Below are 20,590 nucleotides of genomic sequence, written 5' to 3'. Positions count from 1 at the left end.
AACATTACTTCAACTGAAACAATAAGGTGATGCAAATGAAGAAAACTTCAGATACTAAGCAGACTTAACTAGCTTAAGTATAAACAAAACCCTGAGAAAAACGGTTAATAGATAACATCAAAAGCTAAAGCATAGGTGGGCCGATTATGGATGTATTCACTCTCACTTCTAAACTCACCCCTTTTGTCTTTTCTTGGAAACTCATTTGGGCTCTTTTAGCATTTTTTTCTTTGACAGCTGGCACAATGTTATTTTGTCAGTAAAGAGGGGCAAGAGAGTCATCACCGCATACAGTGATGTCTTTGCCTCTTCCCTAATGAACGGAGGGTTGTTTTGCTTCCTAGTTCAGGCGCGCTTCTCCAGCTCTCAGTTTCTATAGTAGAGATGCTTCTCTAGCATCCTGCTCCTAGAGCGTATGCAGTCCCCCGCAAAGCCCAGCTGACATGTGCACGTGACCAGCTTCTCTAGCACCAAGGAAGTTTCTACACCAGAATATATAATATTTGTGGGTATTTTTTTTTTAGCCTCGTCACATTCAGCAGGCCTTTTCAAACTAATGAATAACCTGAACCTTTCCTGAGCTCAGAAAATTTTTCCCCTTTTTAAAAAAACTTCTCTATTTTTTCTGGTATCATTCTGGACTTACCAGGCAGAAGGTATTAGGTTACAGGTATTAGGTATTAGGCTATTACATTAGGTTGTAGGCGTTCCTGGTGGCTCAGATGGTAATGAATCAGCCTACAATGCAGGAGACCTGGGTTCGATCCCTGGGTCAAGAAGATTCTTTGGAAAAGGAATGTCTACCCACTCCAGTATTCTTGCCTGGAGAACCCCATGGACAGAGGAGCCCGCTAAGCTATAGTCCTCGGGATCACAAAGAGTCAGATACGATTGAGCAAATAACACTTTGACTTTGCATAAAAAGATCCCACAAGGAATAAAAGCTGAAATCCACTCTGAGTCCTACTTAATAGTCCTGCATCCTGATCAAAAAGCATCACTTTCTCACTAAGCCATGTGTTGTGAAAATGAGAAAATGGACTTTCTGGATAAAGGCTAACCTGCATGTCTCAAATTTTAACTGTTTTCCTTATCTTTTTCTTTAAGTTCTAGGCTTAAAATCACCTGCTGCGTGTATGCCTGTAACTACAAAACAAACAACAACAACAAAACAGATGTGTATGTACAGATCTATAGAAAAATTGTCGTTTTTGTCGGAGCTTCATTATAAATCTAGTATCTTGGGCCAAGGTCCAAAAGAAAAGACTGTTTTGTGATTTGGGGGCTCAGAATTTTTTAAAGCTCCCTAAGTAATCTGATTTCTGTGTTGACTATCTGGTGATGTCCACATGTAGAGTCTTCTCTTGTGTTGTTGGAAGAGGGTGTTTGCTATGACCAGTGCATTCTCTCGGCAAAACTCTATTAGCCTTTGCCTCACTTCATTCCATACTCCAAGGCTAAATTTGCCTGTTACTCCAGGTGTTTCTTGACTTCCAGAGATCAAACTGCCAACATCCACTGGATCATGGAAAAAGCAAGAGAATTCCAGAAAAACACCTATTTCTGCTTTATTGACTATGCCAAAGCCTTTGACTGTGTGGATCACAATAAACTGTGAAAAATTCTGAAAGAGACGGGAATACCAGACCACCTGACCTGCCTCTTGAGAAACCTGTATGCAGGTCAGGAAGCAACAGTTAGAACTGGACATGGAAGAGACTGGTTCCAAATAGGAAAAGGAGTACGTCAACGCTGTATACTGTCACCCTACTTATTTAACTTCTATGCAGAGTACATTACGAGAAACGCTGGGCTGGAAGAAGCACAAGCTGGAATCAAGATTGCTGGGAGAAATATCAATAACCTCAGATATGCAGATGACACCACCCTTACGGCAGAAAGTGAAAAAGAACTAAAGAGCCTCTTGATGAAAGTGAAAGAGGAGAGTGAACAAGTTGGCTTAAAGCTCAACATTCACAAAACTAAGGTCATGGCATCTGGTCCCATCACTTCATGGCAAACACATGGGGAAAGTGGAAAAGTGGCTGACTTTACTTTTTGGGGCTCCAAAATCACTGCAGATGGTGACTGCAGCCATGAAATTAAAAGACGCTTACTCATCGGAAGGAAAGTTATGACCAACCTAGTTAGACAGCATATTAAAAAGCAGACATTACTTTGCCAACAAAGGTCAGTCTAGTCAAGGCTATGGTTTTTCCAGTGGTCATATATGGATGTGAGAGTTGGACTCTGAAGAAAGCTGAGTGCTAAAGCATTGACGCTTTTGAACTGTGGTGTTGGAGAAGACTCTTGAGAGTCCCTTGGACTGCAAGGAGATCCAACCAGTCCATCCTAAAGGAGATCAGTCCTGGGTGTTCATTGGAAGGACTGATGCTGAAGCTGAAACTCCAGTACTTTGGCCACCTGATGCGAAGAGCTGACTCACTGGAAAAGACCCTGATGCTGGGAAAGATTCAGAGCAGGAGAAGGGGATGACAGAGGATGAGATGGTTGGATGGCATCACTGATTCAATGGACATGGGTTTAGGTGGACTCCGGGAGTTGGTGATGGACAGGGAGGCCTGGTGTGCTGTGGTTCATGGGGTCGCAAAGAGTCAGACACGACTGAGCGACTGAATTGAATTGAATAGTCAAAATTTTATGTTATTCATGCTTTTCTTTAAGCTTTCCCTACAGAATTTTAACTAATGTATTATAATATTCTACTGTACTGCAGAGTTGTTTATATTCACTCTCTATGACTTCTCTGGGGGGGAAAAAAAGAGTATAAATTAAACTTTTTTAGCTTTGGTCACATTTTTAAAATTTCTTCTGGACACTATTATAAATACAGTATGTACCACATTAATATAAATATAATATGCACATTGACAGACAAGATTAAATGTGGGGTAAAATGGTATTAAAAATTATTTTCAAAGATATTATGAGCAGTATTTTTCCATTTTTTTTACAATTAATTCATGTATATACAGGTAAATATCACTATCAGAATAAAGTGAAATTCAGCATCAAGTCTATTTTGCAGACGCATGTACTGAAAATTTCACTTACACAAATACATGGGAACAGAAGGAATTTCTGCTAGTACTGTTAATTTTTTTACTACCTTCAGAATTATATGTCAAAAATTACATGATGAGCTATCATTAAAAATTACTGTTTATGCTCTACCAACAAACAGGTTGGTTTAGATCTTCCTTTTGTTTAAAAAGAAAGAATTGAGAGCCACTTATTTTACAACTAGACTTTTTTTTGTCATTCACCTTCTCAACTTCAATACTTTTACATCAGTCCTTTGTCTGCACTCTGCAGATTCTTACATTCTATGAAATAGATGAGAAGCATGCCTATTTTGCAATTGAGAAATAGGATATGGGACAGCTAGAAGTCTTCAAAGTGCAGGCAAATCACCTGGGGTTCTTGTTAAAAATGCAGATTATGACTCAGTAGGTCTGGGGTGGGTCTGAGATTCTGCGTTTCTAACAGTTTAATTCAGTTCAGTCGCTCAGTTGTGTCTGACTCTTTGCGACCCCATGAATCGCAGCACGCCAGGCCTCCCTGTCCATCACCAACTCCTGGAGTTTACTCAAACTCATGTCCATCTAGTCGGTGATGCCATCCAGCCATCTCATCCTCTGTCGTCCCCTTCTCCTCCTGCCCCCAATCCCTCCCAGCATCAGAGTCTTTTCCAATGAGTCAGCTCTTCACATGAGGTGGCCAAAGTACTGGAGTTTCAGCTTCAGCATCATTCCTTCCAAAGAACAAGTACCTCGTAAAGGCAATGCTGCTGGTAAGTGGGCCACACTTTTTAGTAGCAAGGGCCTAAACCAGAGGCAGGTTCTCAGGCTTGTCAATTTTTAAGAGAACAGACAATAATAACAAAACTCAGGAAACTGAATCCTTCAAACTATTTTTGCCAACATACCCCCTGGAAAGTCTACATGTACTCCCAGGAATAAGCATGCCCCAATCTGAAGACTGCTACTCAAAATCAGTTACTCAAAATCAACGAAATCAGCTACTCAAAATCAATGAAAATTACTGGGTTTTAAGAGTGCTTCAAAAAATTTTTTTAGTTTTACTGAAATATATTTGATTTACAATGATGTGTTTAATTTCTGCTGTATAGCATAGTGACTCAGTTATACATGTATTTCTTTACATATTCTTTTCCATTATCATTTTCACAGGATATTAAATATAGTTCCCTGTGCTATGCAGTAGGATCTTGTTGTTAATCAGGTGTTTAAATTTTTAAATTTTAAACCATTGACTTTAGTCACATCACTCTTCTACCTAAATTATTTGATGATGCCACATTTTCAAAAAAATAAAATGCAAACTCACCAACAAGGAAATGGGCTTTCCAGGCGGTGCTAATAGTAAAGAATCCACCCACCAATGCAGAAGATGAAATACATTCCCACACAACCCCTACTTTTTATTTTTAATGTATTATTTATTTAAATAAAATTTAAAACTCTGGGCAATGTCCAAAGAACAGACATTAAAAAATAAAAATCAACACAATTACTACATCCCAAGATAATCACTGTTAAGACTTCAGTTAATTTGTTTGCAGCCTTTTCTATATGACTAAGCATACAAATATATGTGTATGTTTAAAGATAAATTGGAGAAACCATTTGAAAAGGCTTTTTTAATGTTTTTTATATAACATTATATGTGAAAGATTTTCTCTGTATCATTAAAAAATATTCTAAAACTTACTTTTTAATGGCAGCCAAACAGTCCATCATAATCTCAAAAAAATTATTCTGTTAAATCTAGTAAATCTCAGGACAACATACGTCTATCAATAATATTAGATTTTTGCTAGAGGATTAATTTGCAATCCATACATTATATTTTAGATAAATATAAACATAATCACTGCCCAAAATGCCATGGAAAAGCAGGTTAGAATACCATAAAAAAATTCAAAATATCTTACTAAGTTTCCCTGAAAAAATTGTTAGGTAGTTAGAATAGGAAAAAGGGAGTCCAAAATGGTGGTGGCTAAAAGACAAGGCAGGGAAATGCCCGCGAACACAGAACAAAGGAAGGTCTGAGGACCTGAGTGAGGACCTCAGGTAGAACAAACAGCACTCCCGGCTAGCCCAATTTACACAGGGCAGGCCCAGGGCGGGGAGAAAAAACAGATAAAAAGAGGAGCCAAAAGGCCGGGGTCTCTCTCTCTCTCTCTCTTCGGGTCTTATGGGCAGTCATGCCCTCAGGCCTCGAGGATGTAGTTTCCTTTATTTTCTAAATAAAACGGAGCTGTAACACTGGTCCATCCAAGAGCCCTAACGCTGGCCAGTCCGAGGGCTGTAATGCTGGTCCATTGCTTCCAATTTTTGTTGTGATGAGACAGAACCCAGGAAGTTACACACTCCTCTGACAGAATGAAATACAATTCAGAGTTTTGTTTTCATTATACCTAAATTTCTGCATAGAGAGAGGAAAGCTTCTTAAATGCATATGTGATAAGTGAATGCTTATGTCTTCCAATATGCAAAATCATAAAGGAAGTATAAATAAATAGAGGAGTTCACTGAAAAATAATGGATATGATAAATGTTAGCTCTTTGGTAGGGAATATAAGCTAGTGACTTTGGAATACTATCAGAAAAGCTTCCTTCAGTATACAGTATCTTTTGTAACTGATATATGAAACAAACCTGAATAAAAACAAAGATTAACTTAACACATTTTAAAATGGTGAATCTGGAGGGAAATGTGGGCAAGGACACCAGTCCACGTGTGTAATATATGGAAGAAGCGCCTGACCAATGACCCAGCCTGTATCAAGTGCCCTGTACACTGTCTGGGCTAAGTCTACCTCCAAGCACCTTTCTGGCTCTAATATGCTACACTAACTCCACGAGCTCCAAATGTTAACCTAATTTCCCAAAGAGCAATTGCTAAATACACAAGGGTAAATATAAATCCTGCATTCAAAGAATTTAAAGCATGGTTAAATAAATTGTATCTGTACACAAAGGAAGTCACAGCTCATTTACCTCTTTCAGGAAGTCTCCCCTCAAGCCCATGTAAACAACAGATGCTTCATCCTCTGAATCTCACTTCTGATTTCTGTAACATTTACTGCTTTTGTCATTCATCTGAACTCAGATGAACTTTTTTGCTACCTTCTACTGCACTATTAAATGTACATATAGTTCATCACCAGAAATAAATAATATTAAATTAAATGATAAATAAATACTCTCTCATAACTTCAAAGAGGCCTAGTTGTTACTCAGGAGTTAGAGGCACCTAATAATTTGTTTGTTCCAATAATATTCACTGGAAGGACGGATGCTAGAGCTGAAACGCCAATATTTTGGCCACCTGATGCAAAGAACTGACTCATTTGAAAAGACCCTGATGCTGAGAAAGATTGAAGGCAGGAGTCTGAGTAAACTCCGGGAGTTGGTGATAGACAGGGAAGCCTGGCATGCTGCAGTCCATGGGGTCACAAAGAGTCAGACACGACTGAGTGACTGAACTGAACTGAATAATTTGTTTATGGCACAGACAGCCAAAAATGTGAAAAGCCATAATTGTGATTTAAATACCACAATGTAGCAATAACAATAAAAAACACAAAGTCTTCTTTAACCTGTCACCCAAAGTAGCATTTGAGGTTGGAGAAAATGGAGATGGTAATAGATGTCAAAGACTTAAACTTTTAGACTTTGATGACATGTGAATTTTACAATCACCTGAAATTTTAAAAGAAACTGTTCTGTCAAACTTGACATCATTTTCAGCTCTTTTAAAATTTATGCCTCAGTTTGTTTAAGAATTCATAAAAAAGTTTCATAAATATCTCCCATTCAGTATTTTACACGTTAACAAACTATATAAATTTTAGGGGGAAAAATAACGATTTTCAATTAACATCCCCATCATCAACTATTTACCAAAGTATGTGTGAATATATGTTATGTCTCCAAGTAAGAATGTACACTGATAAGTAGGTAAGTAACTTAAAAGATGAAGACATGGAGCCAATCCACACACATGCATTCTGAACAAAAATAAAAGAAGATAAAGGACTAGATCAACTGTGACAGAAAGTTCTTAGAGTAACAGACTTGAAGTCAAGCAATTTGCCATCTAATTCCAGATGGTCATTCTCCTCACAGGGCTTCAACTCATATGCACTAACCAGTCCGACAAAATTTTAATACCAACAACAAAATATCAACCAACAATAGCCTGGCAGTTCCTTAAACAGTTAAACACAGAATTACCATATGACCAAGAAATTCTACTCATAGGCATTTACCCAAAGAAAAACATAAAACCACACAAAACACTTGCACACAACTTTTTACAGCATCATTATTCATAAAAGCCAAAACAGTGGATACAACCTAAATGTCCATCTACTAATGAATGGATAAAAATGCAGTATATCCATACAAAAGAATACCTATCACAAAAAGAATGTAGTACTGATACATCCTACACGCTACAACATTAATGAACCTTAAAAACAATATGCTAAGTGAAAGAAGCCAATTACAAAGAACACATATTATATAACTTTATATAAAATGTCCACAATCTACAGAGACAGGAAAATCTATACAGAAAGTAAATTACTGGTTGCTTAAGGATAAGAAAGTAAGCAGGTCATAACAAAGGGTATAGTTTTCTTTTTGAGATTATGAAAATGTTCTAAAATTTACTGCAGTGATGTTATACATATCTCTGAACATACTAAAAGCCACTGAATTGTACTTTTTAAGTAGCTGAATGCATGGGATGCAAATTACCAATCCCAAAACATTGTTAAGTCAACTAACTTTTTATATTACTTTTTATATTTCATATTAAATACATATATTCAAGGAATTGGAGGAAATGATCCTTATCTGAAAACTAATCAGAATATTCATAATATATTCTAAAACTATTAAAAGCTATTAGCCAAATCAGGTTCTGTGATAAACTATGCTTTAAAGTTCTCAAGGTTTCATTGGAAAAACTGCCTAAAAGAATTTTAAATAATCTTAACAATAAAAAAATTCTTAAAATACCAAGATAGATAAGAAGCTTTCTTGTCCAAGTCCTTCAAAACGCAACATCCCCAGCCCAAGACAATCAATTTCACTTAAAACATTCTCTGAAATTGCTAAAAATTATGAAAACCATGAAAATTCATAGCACAGATTTAAAGCTTATCATTAAAACTAATTATTTAATATTTTTAACATAGCCAGTATATGACTCCATGTAGCCCCAGAATAAAACTCTATTAAAAGAAGAAAAGCAGTCAAGGTGCTTAGTTAATTAACTCAGTCATGCACTTAATAAACACTATGCTGGACTAGTGGCTCATCTGGTGAAGAATCCGCCTGCAGTGTGGGAGACCTGGGTTCGATCCCTGGCTTGGGAAGATCCCCTGGAGAAGGGAAAGGCTACCCACTTCAATATTTTGGCCTGGAGAATTCCCTGGACTGTATAGTCCATGGGGTCCCAAAGAGTTGGACACGACTGAGTAACTTTGGCTCACTCACTCCTGCTGGACTACAATGACGGCAGGGGGGAAATTCCACAGTCCTTATGGGGCTTGTGGTCTAACTGGGGGACAGCTATAAACCAAATAATTATACAAATAAATCCATAACTATAAACTGTATGAAGTGATACATGAGAGGGGTATATATCTGTAAGAACGCATTTAACTACAGGGGCAGAGAAGGGTGCAGAGTTCTTTGGTGGGATGGGATCCGTCATATAGTCCTATGAGAGTGACATTCCAGCTGATAGCTGAATAATAAGTAAGAGTTAGGTTTTGGGACTCTTTTGATCACACTGCTGCTGCTGCTAAGTCACTTCAGTCGTGTCCGACTCTGTGCGACCCCATAGACAGCAGCTCACCAGGCTCCCCCGTCCCTGGGATTCTCCAGGCAAGAACACTGGAGTGGGTTGCCATTTCCTTCTCCAATGCATGAAAGTAAAAAAGTGAAGTTACTCAGTAGTGTCTGACTCTTAGCGACTCCATGGACTGCAGCCTACCAGGCTCCTCTGTCCATGGGATTTTCCAGGCAAGAGTACTGGAGTGGGGTGCCATTGATCACACTACTTAAATCAAAAGGGAAGAAAGGGGACAATGAAAGGAAGGGGAAAGGAGACATATTCAAGGATGCTTAAAATAATTTAACCTTTCTATTTATCCAAAACAATAGCCTTAACAACAAATACATTGTTGCCATTGTTGTTGCTTAGTCGCTCAGTGGAGTCCAACTCTTTTGCCACCCCATGGACTGTAGCCCAGCAGGCTTCTCACTTCATGGGGACTTCTCAGGCAAGAATACTGAAATGGGTTGCCATTTCCTTCTCCAGAGGATCTTCCTGACCCAGAGATGGAACCTGTGTCTCCTGCATTGGCAGGTGAGTTCTTTTTCTTATTTACTTTTATTGATAGATAATTACAATATTGTCACAGTTTTTGCCATACATCAGTATGAATCAGCCACAGGTATATACGTGTCCCCTCCATCCTGATTGCCCCTCCCATCTCCATCACCACCCTACCCCTCCAGGTTGTCACAGACCACTGGCTGTGGATGCCTGGCAGGTGGATTCTTTACCACTGAGATGATAACTATAATAAATACCAGTCAGCTTGAAGAAGTGTGAGGATATTTTTAAAGTATTAAATACTAACAATATTTACAACTCAAAAAATTTACATTGGACCCAAGCTCCTTCTTTTAAACAATGCTTTCACATAAATATTCCCATGGAAGTTCTAAAAAAAAAAAAGATAAATAATACAAAAATCATATTTTAGGAAGGGAAATAACTATATATACTACGAAGCAAGGCAAAGGCTATCAGAGTTGGGCTAAGAGAACACAAGGTCATAACAAACATCCTCTTCCAACAACACAAGAGACGACTTTACACATGGACATCACCAGATGGTCAATACCAAAATCATTCATCATATTCTTCATAACCGAAGATGGAAAAGCTTTATACATTCAGCAAAGATAAGACCTGGAGCTGACGGTGGCTCAGATCATGCTCATTACTGCAAAATTCAGGCTTATATTGAAGAAAGACCATTTGGGTATGACTTAAATCAAATCCCTTGTGATTACACAGTGGAAGTGATGAATAGATTCACGGGATTGGAGCTAGTAGACTGAGTGCCTGAGGAACTATGGACAGAGGTTCATAACACTATACAGGTGGTGGTGACCAAAACCCCCAAAAAAAGAAATGCAAGAAGGTAAAATGGTTTTCTGAGGCGGCCTTACAAATAACTGAAAAAAGAAGAGAAGCAAAAGGCAAAGGAGAAAAAGAAAGGTATACCTAACTGAATGCAGAGTTTCAGAGAACAGCAAGAAGAGATAAGACAGCCTCCTTAAGTGAACAATGCAAAGAAATAGAGGAAAACAATAGAATGGGGAAGACTAGAGATCTCTTCAAGAAAACTGGAGATACCGAGGGAACATTTCATGCAAAGATGGGCACAATAAAGGACAGAAATGGTATGGACGTAACAGAAGCAGAAGAGATTAAGAGGAGGTGGCAAGCATACACAGAACTATACAAAAAAGGACTTCATGAACCGGATAACCACAATGCTGTGGTCACTCATCTAGAGCCAGACATCCAGGAGTGTGAAGTCAAGTGGGTCTTAGGAGACATTACTATGAAATAACTAGTGGAGGTGATGGAATTCCAGCTGAGCTATTTCAAATCCTAAAAGATGATGCTGTTAAAGTGCTGCATTCAATACATTAGCAAATTTTGAAAAGTCAGCAGGGGCCACGGGACTGGAAAAGGTCAGTTTTCATTCCAATCCCAAAGAAAGGCAATGCCATAGCATGTTCAAACTACCATACAACTGCATTCATTTCACATGCTAGCAAGGTAATGCTCAAAACCCTTCAAGCTAGGCTTCAACAGTACCTAAACTGAGAACTCCAGATGTACAAGCTGGATTTAGGAAAAGCAGAGGAACCAGAGATCAAGCTGTCAACATTGGCTGGATCATGGAGAGAGCTAAGTAATTCTAGAAAAACATCTACTTCTGCTTCACTGACTATGTTAAAGTCTTTGATTGTGTGGATCACAACAAACTGTGGAAAATTCTTAAAGAGATGGGAGTACCAGACCACCTCACTTGTCTCCTGAAAAACCTGTATGCAGGTCAAGAAGCAACAGTTAGAACTGGACATGGAACAATGGACTGGTTTCAAATTGGGAAAGGAGTATGTCAAGGCTGTATATTGTCACCCTGCTTATATGCAGAGTACATCATGTGAAATGCCAGGCTGGATGAATCATAAACTGGAATCAAGACTGTATATTGTCACTCTGCTTACATGCAGAGTACATCATGTGAAATGCCAGGCTGGATGAATCATAAGCTGGAATCAAGACTGCCCGGAGAAATACCAATAACCTCAGATATGCAGATGATACGACCCTGATGGCAGACAGTGAAGAGGAAGTAAAGAACCTCTTGATGAAGGTGAAAGAGCAGAGTGAAAAGGTTGGCTTAAAACTCAACATTCAAAAAAGGAGGATCTCAGCATCCAGTCCCATGATATCATGACAAATAGAAGAGGAAAAAGTGGAAGCAGTGACAGATTTTATTTCTTGGGCTCCAAAATCACCGCAGACAGTGACTGCAGCCATGAAATTAAAAGATGCTTCTACCTTGGAAGAAAAGCTATGACAAACCTAGACAGCATATTAAAAAGCAGAGACATTACTTTGCCAACAAAGATCCATAGTCAAAGCTATGGTTTTTTCAGTAGTCATGTATGGATGTGGGAGTTGGACCATAAAGAAGACTGAGCACCGAAGAATTGATGCTTCAAATCATGGTGCTGAAGAAGACTCTGAGAGTCCCTTGGACAGCAAGGAGACAAACCAGTCAGTCCTAAAGGAAACCAACCCTGAATTTTCTTCATTGGACGGACTGATGCTGAAGCTCCAATCCTCTGGCCACCTGATGCAAAGTGCCAACTCACTGAGAAAGACCCTGATGCTGGCAAAGATGGAAGGTGGGAGGAGAAGAGTGTGGCAGAGGATGAGATGGTTGGATGGCATCACCAATTCAATGGACATGAGTTTGAGCAAACTCTGGGAGAAGGTGTGCTGTAGTCCATGGGGTTGCAATGAGTCGGACACAACTTAGCTACTGAACAACAACAATGACAAACGTTAAACTCTCAATTTCTGGACCTCAGAAACAAATAAGTCTCAAAAGAGTCAATAAATATTTAAAACAGCTGCTAACAAATAATGTTATTTATAGTCCCTAAATTTTCCCACCAGATATTAGGAATAAGCAGTTACGGTATCTAAAGGCAAAATGATGGAAAACATTGAGCAAAAATATGTGGGGCCCAGGTGTTAGGACAGTACATTAACATAACCATGAAGAATTCAGAAGCCTACAAAATGTAAGTCTACTCCATAAGTACCAAACCCAGAAAGATTTTTGCTTTTGGTTATGACAGAATAGCCCACAGCAGACCAACATCACCTTTTATAACCAGAAAAGCTGTAAAGTTCTTAAGGTATCAGAGACTTTCTGAGGTAGTCAGGATTTGAAATAACAAAGAACTTGTTAAAAGGAGCCCCAGATTCTGTGCAGCTTTCCCTCTCAGGGCATTCTGGCTATTTCTTTAATGGCACAGAAGAGGGGCTGAGGGACTTCCTGGGTGGTTCAGTGGCTAAGACTCCATGCTCCGAATGCAGGGGACCTGAGTTCAATCCCTGGTCAAGGAACTAAATCGCATAGGTCACAACTAAAAATTCCATGTGCCAAAACTAAGACCCAGTGCAGCCAAATAAACAATAAATTAAAAAAAAAAAATTTTAAGATAAGGAGCTGAGAAGCCAAGAAAGGACAGCTGCTAAAGGGCAGAAAAGTCAGCAGAGGTTTTACGATTTTCAAGGAGGTAAAGGGACAAAACTTGGTAAGTGGATCTTGCCATGACATACCAGACTTGAGGGATTAAGATCCTATAGAAAAGGAAGGTATAAAAGAACAAACCTGACAATGTGTACTGATTTTCCTCTTAAAGCATTTGTCAACTCCTAAAACGAAAAAAGCAAAAAGCTAAAAAGCCAGCAGAAAACAACTGAAAGTAAGGAGCTCCTGCTTTTAAGAGTCACATGCTGTTGGGAATGCAAAAGCAGAGGAAGCCCGAGAAACACCCAGTCTCTCAGCTGCTCCCTGGAGGGCTACCAAAGTTGTACAAGACAGATGTTCACAAAATCTGAACCCAGCCTCAAGTCAGCTCAATTCCGAACTGTTGAGGTGATTTGCCACCATTTTACCTGCCTGCCAGAAGATGAGAGAACCTTCTCTAGAGAAATGCTAAAATAGTATACGCAACTAACTATAATTTCTAATTGTATCTAAAATTCTAAATATAATGTCTGGTATTTAATCAAAAGTTACTCCCCAAAATAATGGTAATAATAACTACAACCACCAAGATAAAAATGTGTGAAAAAAGAAACTAGAAAGAGACCTAAAAGTGATTCAGACAGTGGAGTTTTCAGACAGACTCTTAAGCAATTTGGCTGATGTCAAGAAAACAGACCACAATATGGAGATTTTCACCAGAGAATTAGAATCTATTTTTTAAAAGAGGGAAAATCAAACGAAAAGTCTAGCACTAAAAAAAAATAGCTGAAATCAAGAATAAAATAAATGGGATCAAAAGCTGACAAGGCATGCCAGAATAGAGGACTAGTGAACCTGGAGCACAGGTAAGTAAAGCCTATCCAGAATGAGAAACAAGCAGAAGGAAAAAAAAAAGATTAAAAAACAGAAAAAAGCATAAAGGATATATAGGACAAGACAAAAGGTATAGTATGGATTTAAGCAAAGTCAGAAAAGGAAGAAGGAAAAAAAGCGGGTAGAAAGAATATTTGAAAAAATTAGTTTGGAAATTTTTTTCTGAACTAATGAGAGTCATACTATAAATTCAAGAGGTATCAGAAACCCCAAACAGAATAAATACAAACAAAACCATTCTTAGGTGCTAATAGCTACATTTCTAAAATTAAAATCTATTGGAGGGAATTCTCTGGTGTCTCAGTGGTAAAGAATTCGCCTGCCAATGCAGGGGACACGGATTCAATCCGCGGTCCGGGAAGATCCCACACGCCATGGAGCAGCTAAGCCCATGTGCCACATCTACTGAGCCTGTGCCGTAGAGCGCAGGAGCCCCAACATCTGAAGCCTGCGTGCCTTACAGCTGGTGCTCCACAGAAGAGAAGCCACTGAGGTGAGAAGCCTGCACTGCAACTAGAGCGGAGCCCAAGCAGCAACAAAAACCCAGCGCAGCCAAAGATAAATAAATAAAAGTATTTGTTTTAATCTACTGGAAAATCTCTCATAATTCCAAAGATGAGTAACTGAACAACTGAAAAAAAGCAAAGTCAGATCACCAGCAACAGCTGAAATGTATCTTATCAACATGCAGAACATCCTTGGATCAGCCTTAAAAAAAAAAGTTAATGCAAATAACAGAGCTATTTGCCTATCTGCCAAAAAAAGAAAGAAAAAGTAAACATAATACTAAACCTCCTAGTATTTGATCAAGATAAAAAGTATTGCTACATAGAAGGAAACTGACAATGCTCAGAGAACATCTTCATAAAAATCGCAAAGATCCAATCCTAGGAGTCAGCTCCACAGATTCAATCTCCAGTTCATGATGCATCTCAAACTTTTCCTATGTCCTGGTATCTTTATTTTCCTAAAGTTCTAAGACCACCAGACTGAAAATATCAGTCTTAGAACAATCAGTGAATAGTAAGGCTCCTAAGTCAGGCCAGTACTAATTTTAGTTTAGGGAAAGGGAAAAAGGAGTAGGAAAGAAAGAAAAAGCATGACAGTCCCCAGTCTCCAGGGGACTCCAAATAACTCCAAACTAGGGATTCACAACTCCTGGGTTTCAGAAGCCTACAGGATTGTAACAAATTCTCAAATTTGTATGCACAGTAATCACTACCTATATTCCAAACAAATAATAAATCTCACAAATGTGTTCTATTTTTCAAATGTATATGATTAACAAACTAAAAATCCATTTAAAAGCTAAAATAAACGAAGATGAGAGAGAAGAAAAGAGAAATGACAAGGAGCAATGTCACCTTTGAATTATGTAACCACTCGCTAAACATCTCTAAGGACCTATTTGACCAAAACCACATTCTTAACCCCAGATTACTAAGGATAATACCAAAGTAAAGCCAGGGTACATAGAAACAGAGTTTCCTACACCAACAGCAGAAAAATAATCTGATATCTTTAATCCAACAATTCAACATCTCAGATCTCTTCATAAATGAATTCAAGATTTGTTTCTATAAGGCAAAATGCCTTATTACTCCTAATGGCCAAAGAACAATAAAAACAAAACAAACTCAGGGAGCCTAAACATTCCAAAATAGGGGGTCAATGAAATAAAATGCCATAAAATCATAATACAGGTAATATATCCATAACAAATGATAATATAAAAGAATATTTAATAACATGAGGAAATATTTATCACATATTAAGAAGGAAAAAGAATACAGAACAGCAACAGAGGGACAATATCAAACTGGAAAATAGATACAGACATAACGGAATATCTGGAATATTGCAGGGTGATTAGCTATCTCTGGGTGGTAGGATTGAGAATAATTTAAATTTTGTTTCTGAGTCTATTTTGCAAATATTCCTCCCATAACTCAGGATGGGTGTTTTTTGGCAATTAGAAAAACATATTCACTTTTAAATGTAAAATTTTAAAATAGCTGAAATAGGTTCATCTCTCTTCTAAAATGCAAATCAGTGTTTTTTATTATTTTATTTATTAATTTATTTACTTTTCTTGGCTGCGCTGAGTCTTTGTTGCTGCGTGAGCTTTTCCCTAGTTGAGGTGAGCAGGGACAATGCTCTGGGTGTGGCTTCTTACTGCGGTGGCTTCTCCTTTTTTGGAGCACAGGCTCTAGCGTTGCGGGCTTCAGGAGTTGTGGCGCATGGGCTCAGCAGTTGCAGCATGTGGGCTCGACAGTTGTGGCTCCCAGGATCTAGAGCACAGGCTCTATACTTGTGGCACACAGGCTTAGGTGCTCCCCAGCACGTGGGATTTTCCTGGATCAGGAATCAAACTCGTGTCTGATTCGTTACCACAGAGCCACCCAGGAAGCCCTGAGATACGTTCATCTTTTATTCTACATACAGTTTTAAATAATGTTTGATTTTAATACAAAAGACTAACAGACAAAAAAAGGTTAACATTTCAAAATGTATCCAATTTTACTACCTAAACTAATGAAGTCTTTCACTATATGTAAACAAGAGAAGGATCATCCCATATTAATAAAATTACTTAACATGTACATATACTTTCAAAGGTCCTCCCAATTTTTATATTAATACATTAAAACTTAAATGTCAAGATAATATAGTATATCTAAATATCTTTCCCTCTCTCCATTCTAACTTATAGCACTTTTTAATCTGTATTCCCAACTAGGAACATATTACAGCCATGTAAAACACTGAAGCAGCTTTGATAACAGAGGTCAGGAAGTCCAAGATCAGAGTCATATCTCCTACCCTTTCAGCTCTTAGAAGTAGACAATTTATCTTACCTCTCTGAACCCCAGTTTCCCTAGCTATAAAAGAGAATGATAATATTTATCATAGAGTTTTTCTGAAGACGAAATCAAGGAAACATGCCAAGTCCTAAACACCGTGCCTGATTCATTAGGAGGTACTCAGAGGGGTGATTACTAGAGGCACACACAAGAGTTTTTAAATCTGAGAACTTGCCAAGCCTCCTGAAAACTCTGACCTTGGGCAAGTTACTTGACCTATAAGGACCTTGGTTTCCTCGTATGCAAAACAGATACAATAATACCTATCCACCAGGTTTGCAGTTAAGGATTTGGTAAAATTATATACAAAAATCATCTTGCATACAGTAGGTGCTCCATAAATTGTAGTATCACTATTAGCAAGAACAATACACATCTGAGTACAGAGATCAGCAGTTTATAAAATATTTTTACATATAAGAGTGCATCTAAGAATTAACCATCATTTAAACAGATGCATTTCTCTTAATTCCCAGAGTAGCTGTAAACTTCAGAAAAAGGTAAAACACAAGCAAACTTTTTAAGCACACTGAAAAGTCAAAGCCTACTTCATTAGTTTCAAAATAAAATTGTGTTATCTATAATGCAATCTGCTGTAACATTTTTGAAGTCCAAATAAAACTAAAAGGGTTAGAAGAAAAATGTTCTTTACTGCCTTTGAAAGAAAAAGTTTAAGTCTTTAGAAAAAAAATCTAAGATCTGAATTTTTCTTTTCTTTTTTATTTTATGACTTCACAATATCTTTCAGAACTAAAATGTAAGTGCCTTTAATACAATAACCCTTTCAAATCTTCTCCACCTTTGTGCAAAAGCAGAACAGCTCCAAAGTTAAGACCAAGCCTGACTGCCTGAGTTCAAATCCTGATTCTGTACAGGAGTTAAACTTGACCAGAGGCAAATTTTAATGTCTCCATGTCTGTTGCTTCAGCTGAAAATGAAGACTTCTCACATAATTGCTGTGAGGATGAAATGAGTTAATACACTTATGGGTTCATAAGAGAGCCTAGCAAATGGAAGGCACACTATGTTCCCCATTGTTGTTACTGACTCATTATTACCCCTCAAGATGCCTTGATCAGTGACTTATAATCAATAAATATTTGCTACTCTGTAGACAATTTCATTGCTAGTCGCTCAATCATGTCTGACTCTTTGCAACCCCATGGACTGTAGTCCACCAGGCTCCTCTGTCCATGGAATTCTCCTGGCAAGAATACTAGAGCGGGTAGCCATGCCCTTTTCCAGAGGATTATTCTCTGTTGGCTTAGATGGTAAAGAATCCACTTGCAATGCAAGAGATCTGGGTTGGACCCCTGGGTCAGGAAGATCCCTGCAGAAGGGAACGGCTACCAACTCTAGTATTCTTGCCTGGAGAATTCCATGGACAGATGAGCCCAGCAGGCTATAGTCCATGGGGTTGAAAAGAGTCAGACAGAACTGAGTGAACATTCTCACTTTTTTCCAGACAATTTCAACAAAAGGCTTTACTTAAAATTAGACTTTAACATGACTGTCACTGCCAGTAAATTAATTACTTAAATTAATTGCTGTTAAGACTTTAGGGCCAAAGTAAATACAGTCAATCCCTTCCTTAAGCTTCCTAGCATACACAGCTACAACTTAGCCTTACTTGCCAATAGAAGTTCACAGTCATCCTTATTTGCAATTAGAAGTTCAGGTATGGCATACACCAATCCAGCAGACATGAAACTCTCAAACCCAAGATCCATAATACTCAACTCCTTCGAAGAAAAAGTTCAGATTACTCCCCTATTATAATAGTTTAGTGCTTTAAAATAAAAACTATACTGCATAAGTCAACAGAATATCATAAAGACTAAAAACACAATAAATGAAATTGTTTGAAAGTTAAATATGCATTAAATACTAGTTTACAAATATATCTGAGAAAACTGCAATCGATTTCTCCTATTACAAATGGCTGTCTTAACTCCAAATTTAGTAATGCTGTCCACTTCAAATCTGGGGCCAGGATAATGAGACAAAGTCAAAGTAAAGTTGCCATCCCACTAAATCACTGCCTGCTTAAAACCTATGTTTCCTTTTTATTCCTAACTCAGATTATGATACCCAAGTCTCACCCCATGAACAGAAATTTAAGGAGTGAAATCCTAGAAGCAGTCTAACTTGAAACCAGGAAAATGATCCCAGAGTTATTAGATCAAACAATGCCAAACCATTTCCCAACTCTATGTGATCCTAACTTGGGTACAGAAAAATGATGATTACCTTCAGACTCAACAATTTGGTAAGCCCTGAAAATCAGAAGTCAAGTACCAAGGGACACATTTCAACTCCAGCTGAGAGCTGGAATGTTTACCTGGTTTACTCTCACATTAAAAGTTGGATGTCATTATCAATCAGGGACACAGTCACACAGCAGCCATCAACAGGACACACAGGCCACATCAGGCCACAGGTCACTTGGCATCCTTCACTGAACCACATCCTACTAAAGGCCTTACGGCCAACCCTCGACCTGGAGAACAGGACAATGGGCTGGCAGTCAAGAGAGTTAGATTCTTGCGGTTATAGATCCATTTTTAGATTTTTGACTGATTTGACTAGAGAAATCACATTTGAGAAAACGTGAAGAACTTTAGAAATACAGGTGGCAAACTTTTGAGTTATGCTTCACATATCTAGTCACTTTATTTGTTCAGTAACATAAAAACATATGATATGTAACTTGTTTTGCTCATAAAATCATTTCTGGACTTGTAAAATGATGGTCCAGGGGGACAATCAGCACTTTTCTTCAGGGTCTGCACGCATCTTAAAACCTCACTAAGCTCGTTTCTCTATCAGTATGTATTGATAAAACCGGAGTTCGCTTTGCTCCTTCTCTCCAAGACGAGCTAAAGCTAAATAAATACTGAACCAAAGTACTGTCAGCATTTCAGAAGCAATCTGCTACAGAAAAACATACAGTTCTTCTGCAATTCTTTTTAACACCTAAGTTGGAGATTCAGACCAAGCAAGTACTGGAAGTCAGATTCATTAAAGTCAGACTTTTTTGTTTGTATTTGAGCTTCTGGGCTGGGAAGTTGGTCTGTGTTTACATAAATCTAAGCTCTGAGCCATCATATAATGGAACTCTTCTGTAATGTCTCTCCTGCCCACTCTCTTTTTCAGAACTACCAACCGGAAAAGGTACCCTCTGCAAATCCTACAACGTATCCCCACTTGCAAAGACTTCACAACTTTTCGGCCGCCTGTGACTTTTACCACTCCTCTGGAGCTAATCACTTTTAATGACCACCGCCCCCCTCCCCCAGGAAGAATCACTCTACTCAGCCTTACACTTCGTCCCGGCAGCAACCGACTGAACCTTCCCCCCGCGTCTCCGGAGCCCTCGGCGCCCTTAAGACATCTTCACCAGTTTGTCCGCGGTCCCGACCCTGAGAGCCCCGACTCCTGCCTTCACGTCCCTGAGCTGCCCGCCCCCAAGCCCTTCTCAACTCCCAAACACGGCCGCAGCATCACCTGGCTCCCCGCTGTCCTACGCGTCCCGGCGCCGCCACACACCTCGCCCCTTTCACCCAGACCTTGCTCTCCGAATCCTAACCCCTCCCCGAGGCGGGGGCTGGCAAGGGCTCTTGGCAGCTGCAATGAGACTCCGGAGGCCGCGCGTCCCCCTCACCAGGCCCCGCCTGGGCCTCTCGGCGCGGCTGCCCTCCACGGCCCCCCTGCCCGAGCCGTGCTTACGCCGAACAGTAGGGCAGCACGAGCCCAGGACTCGGCACTTACTCGGGAAGGTAGGTGGAGGAGAAGGAGCTCCACTTGTGTAGCGCGTAGGGCAGAAGCCGGCACTCAGGCGCCGCAGCAACAGCCCCGCCAGCCGCCATCTTGTCAGCACCGAAGCAGCCGCCACCGACCGCCC

At 39.1% G+C, this 20,590-nt stretch overlaps 1 protein-coding gene across 8 annotated transcripts in view; it reads right to left on the bottom strand.

The window, feature by feature from the left end:
- Positions 1–20,590, bottom strand: part of MKLN1 (muskelin 1) — a 391,857-nt gene that overhangs the window by 195,383 nt on the left and 175,884 nt on the right. For 3 of the 8 annotated variants that reach the window (XM_024990569.2, XM_024990570.2, XM_059885487.1), the window contains exon 1: positions 20,458–20,567. The exons of 3 other annotated variants lie outside the window; for them this stretch is intronic. In XM_024990569.2, coding sequence (XP_024846337.1) covers positions 20,458–20,555 — 98 coding nt within the window. In that variant the 5' untranslated portion in view covers positions 20,556–20,567. 8 annotated transcript variants of the gene reach the window in all.

The sequence above is a fragment of the Bos taurus genome, chromosome 4, assembly GCF_002263795.3.
Source record: "Bos taurus isolate L1 Dominette 01449 registration number 42190680 breed Hereford chromosome 4, ARS-UCD2.0, whole genome shotgun sequence".
Lineage (NCBI taxonomy): Eukaryota > Metazoa > Chordata > Mammalia > Artiodactyla > Bovidae > Bos > Bos taurus.
The sequence above is the reverse complement of the archived record's forward strand: the minus strand, read 5'-3'. Positions and strand labels throughout refer to the sequence as shown.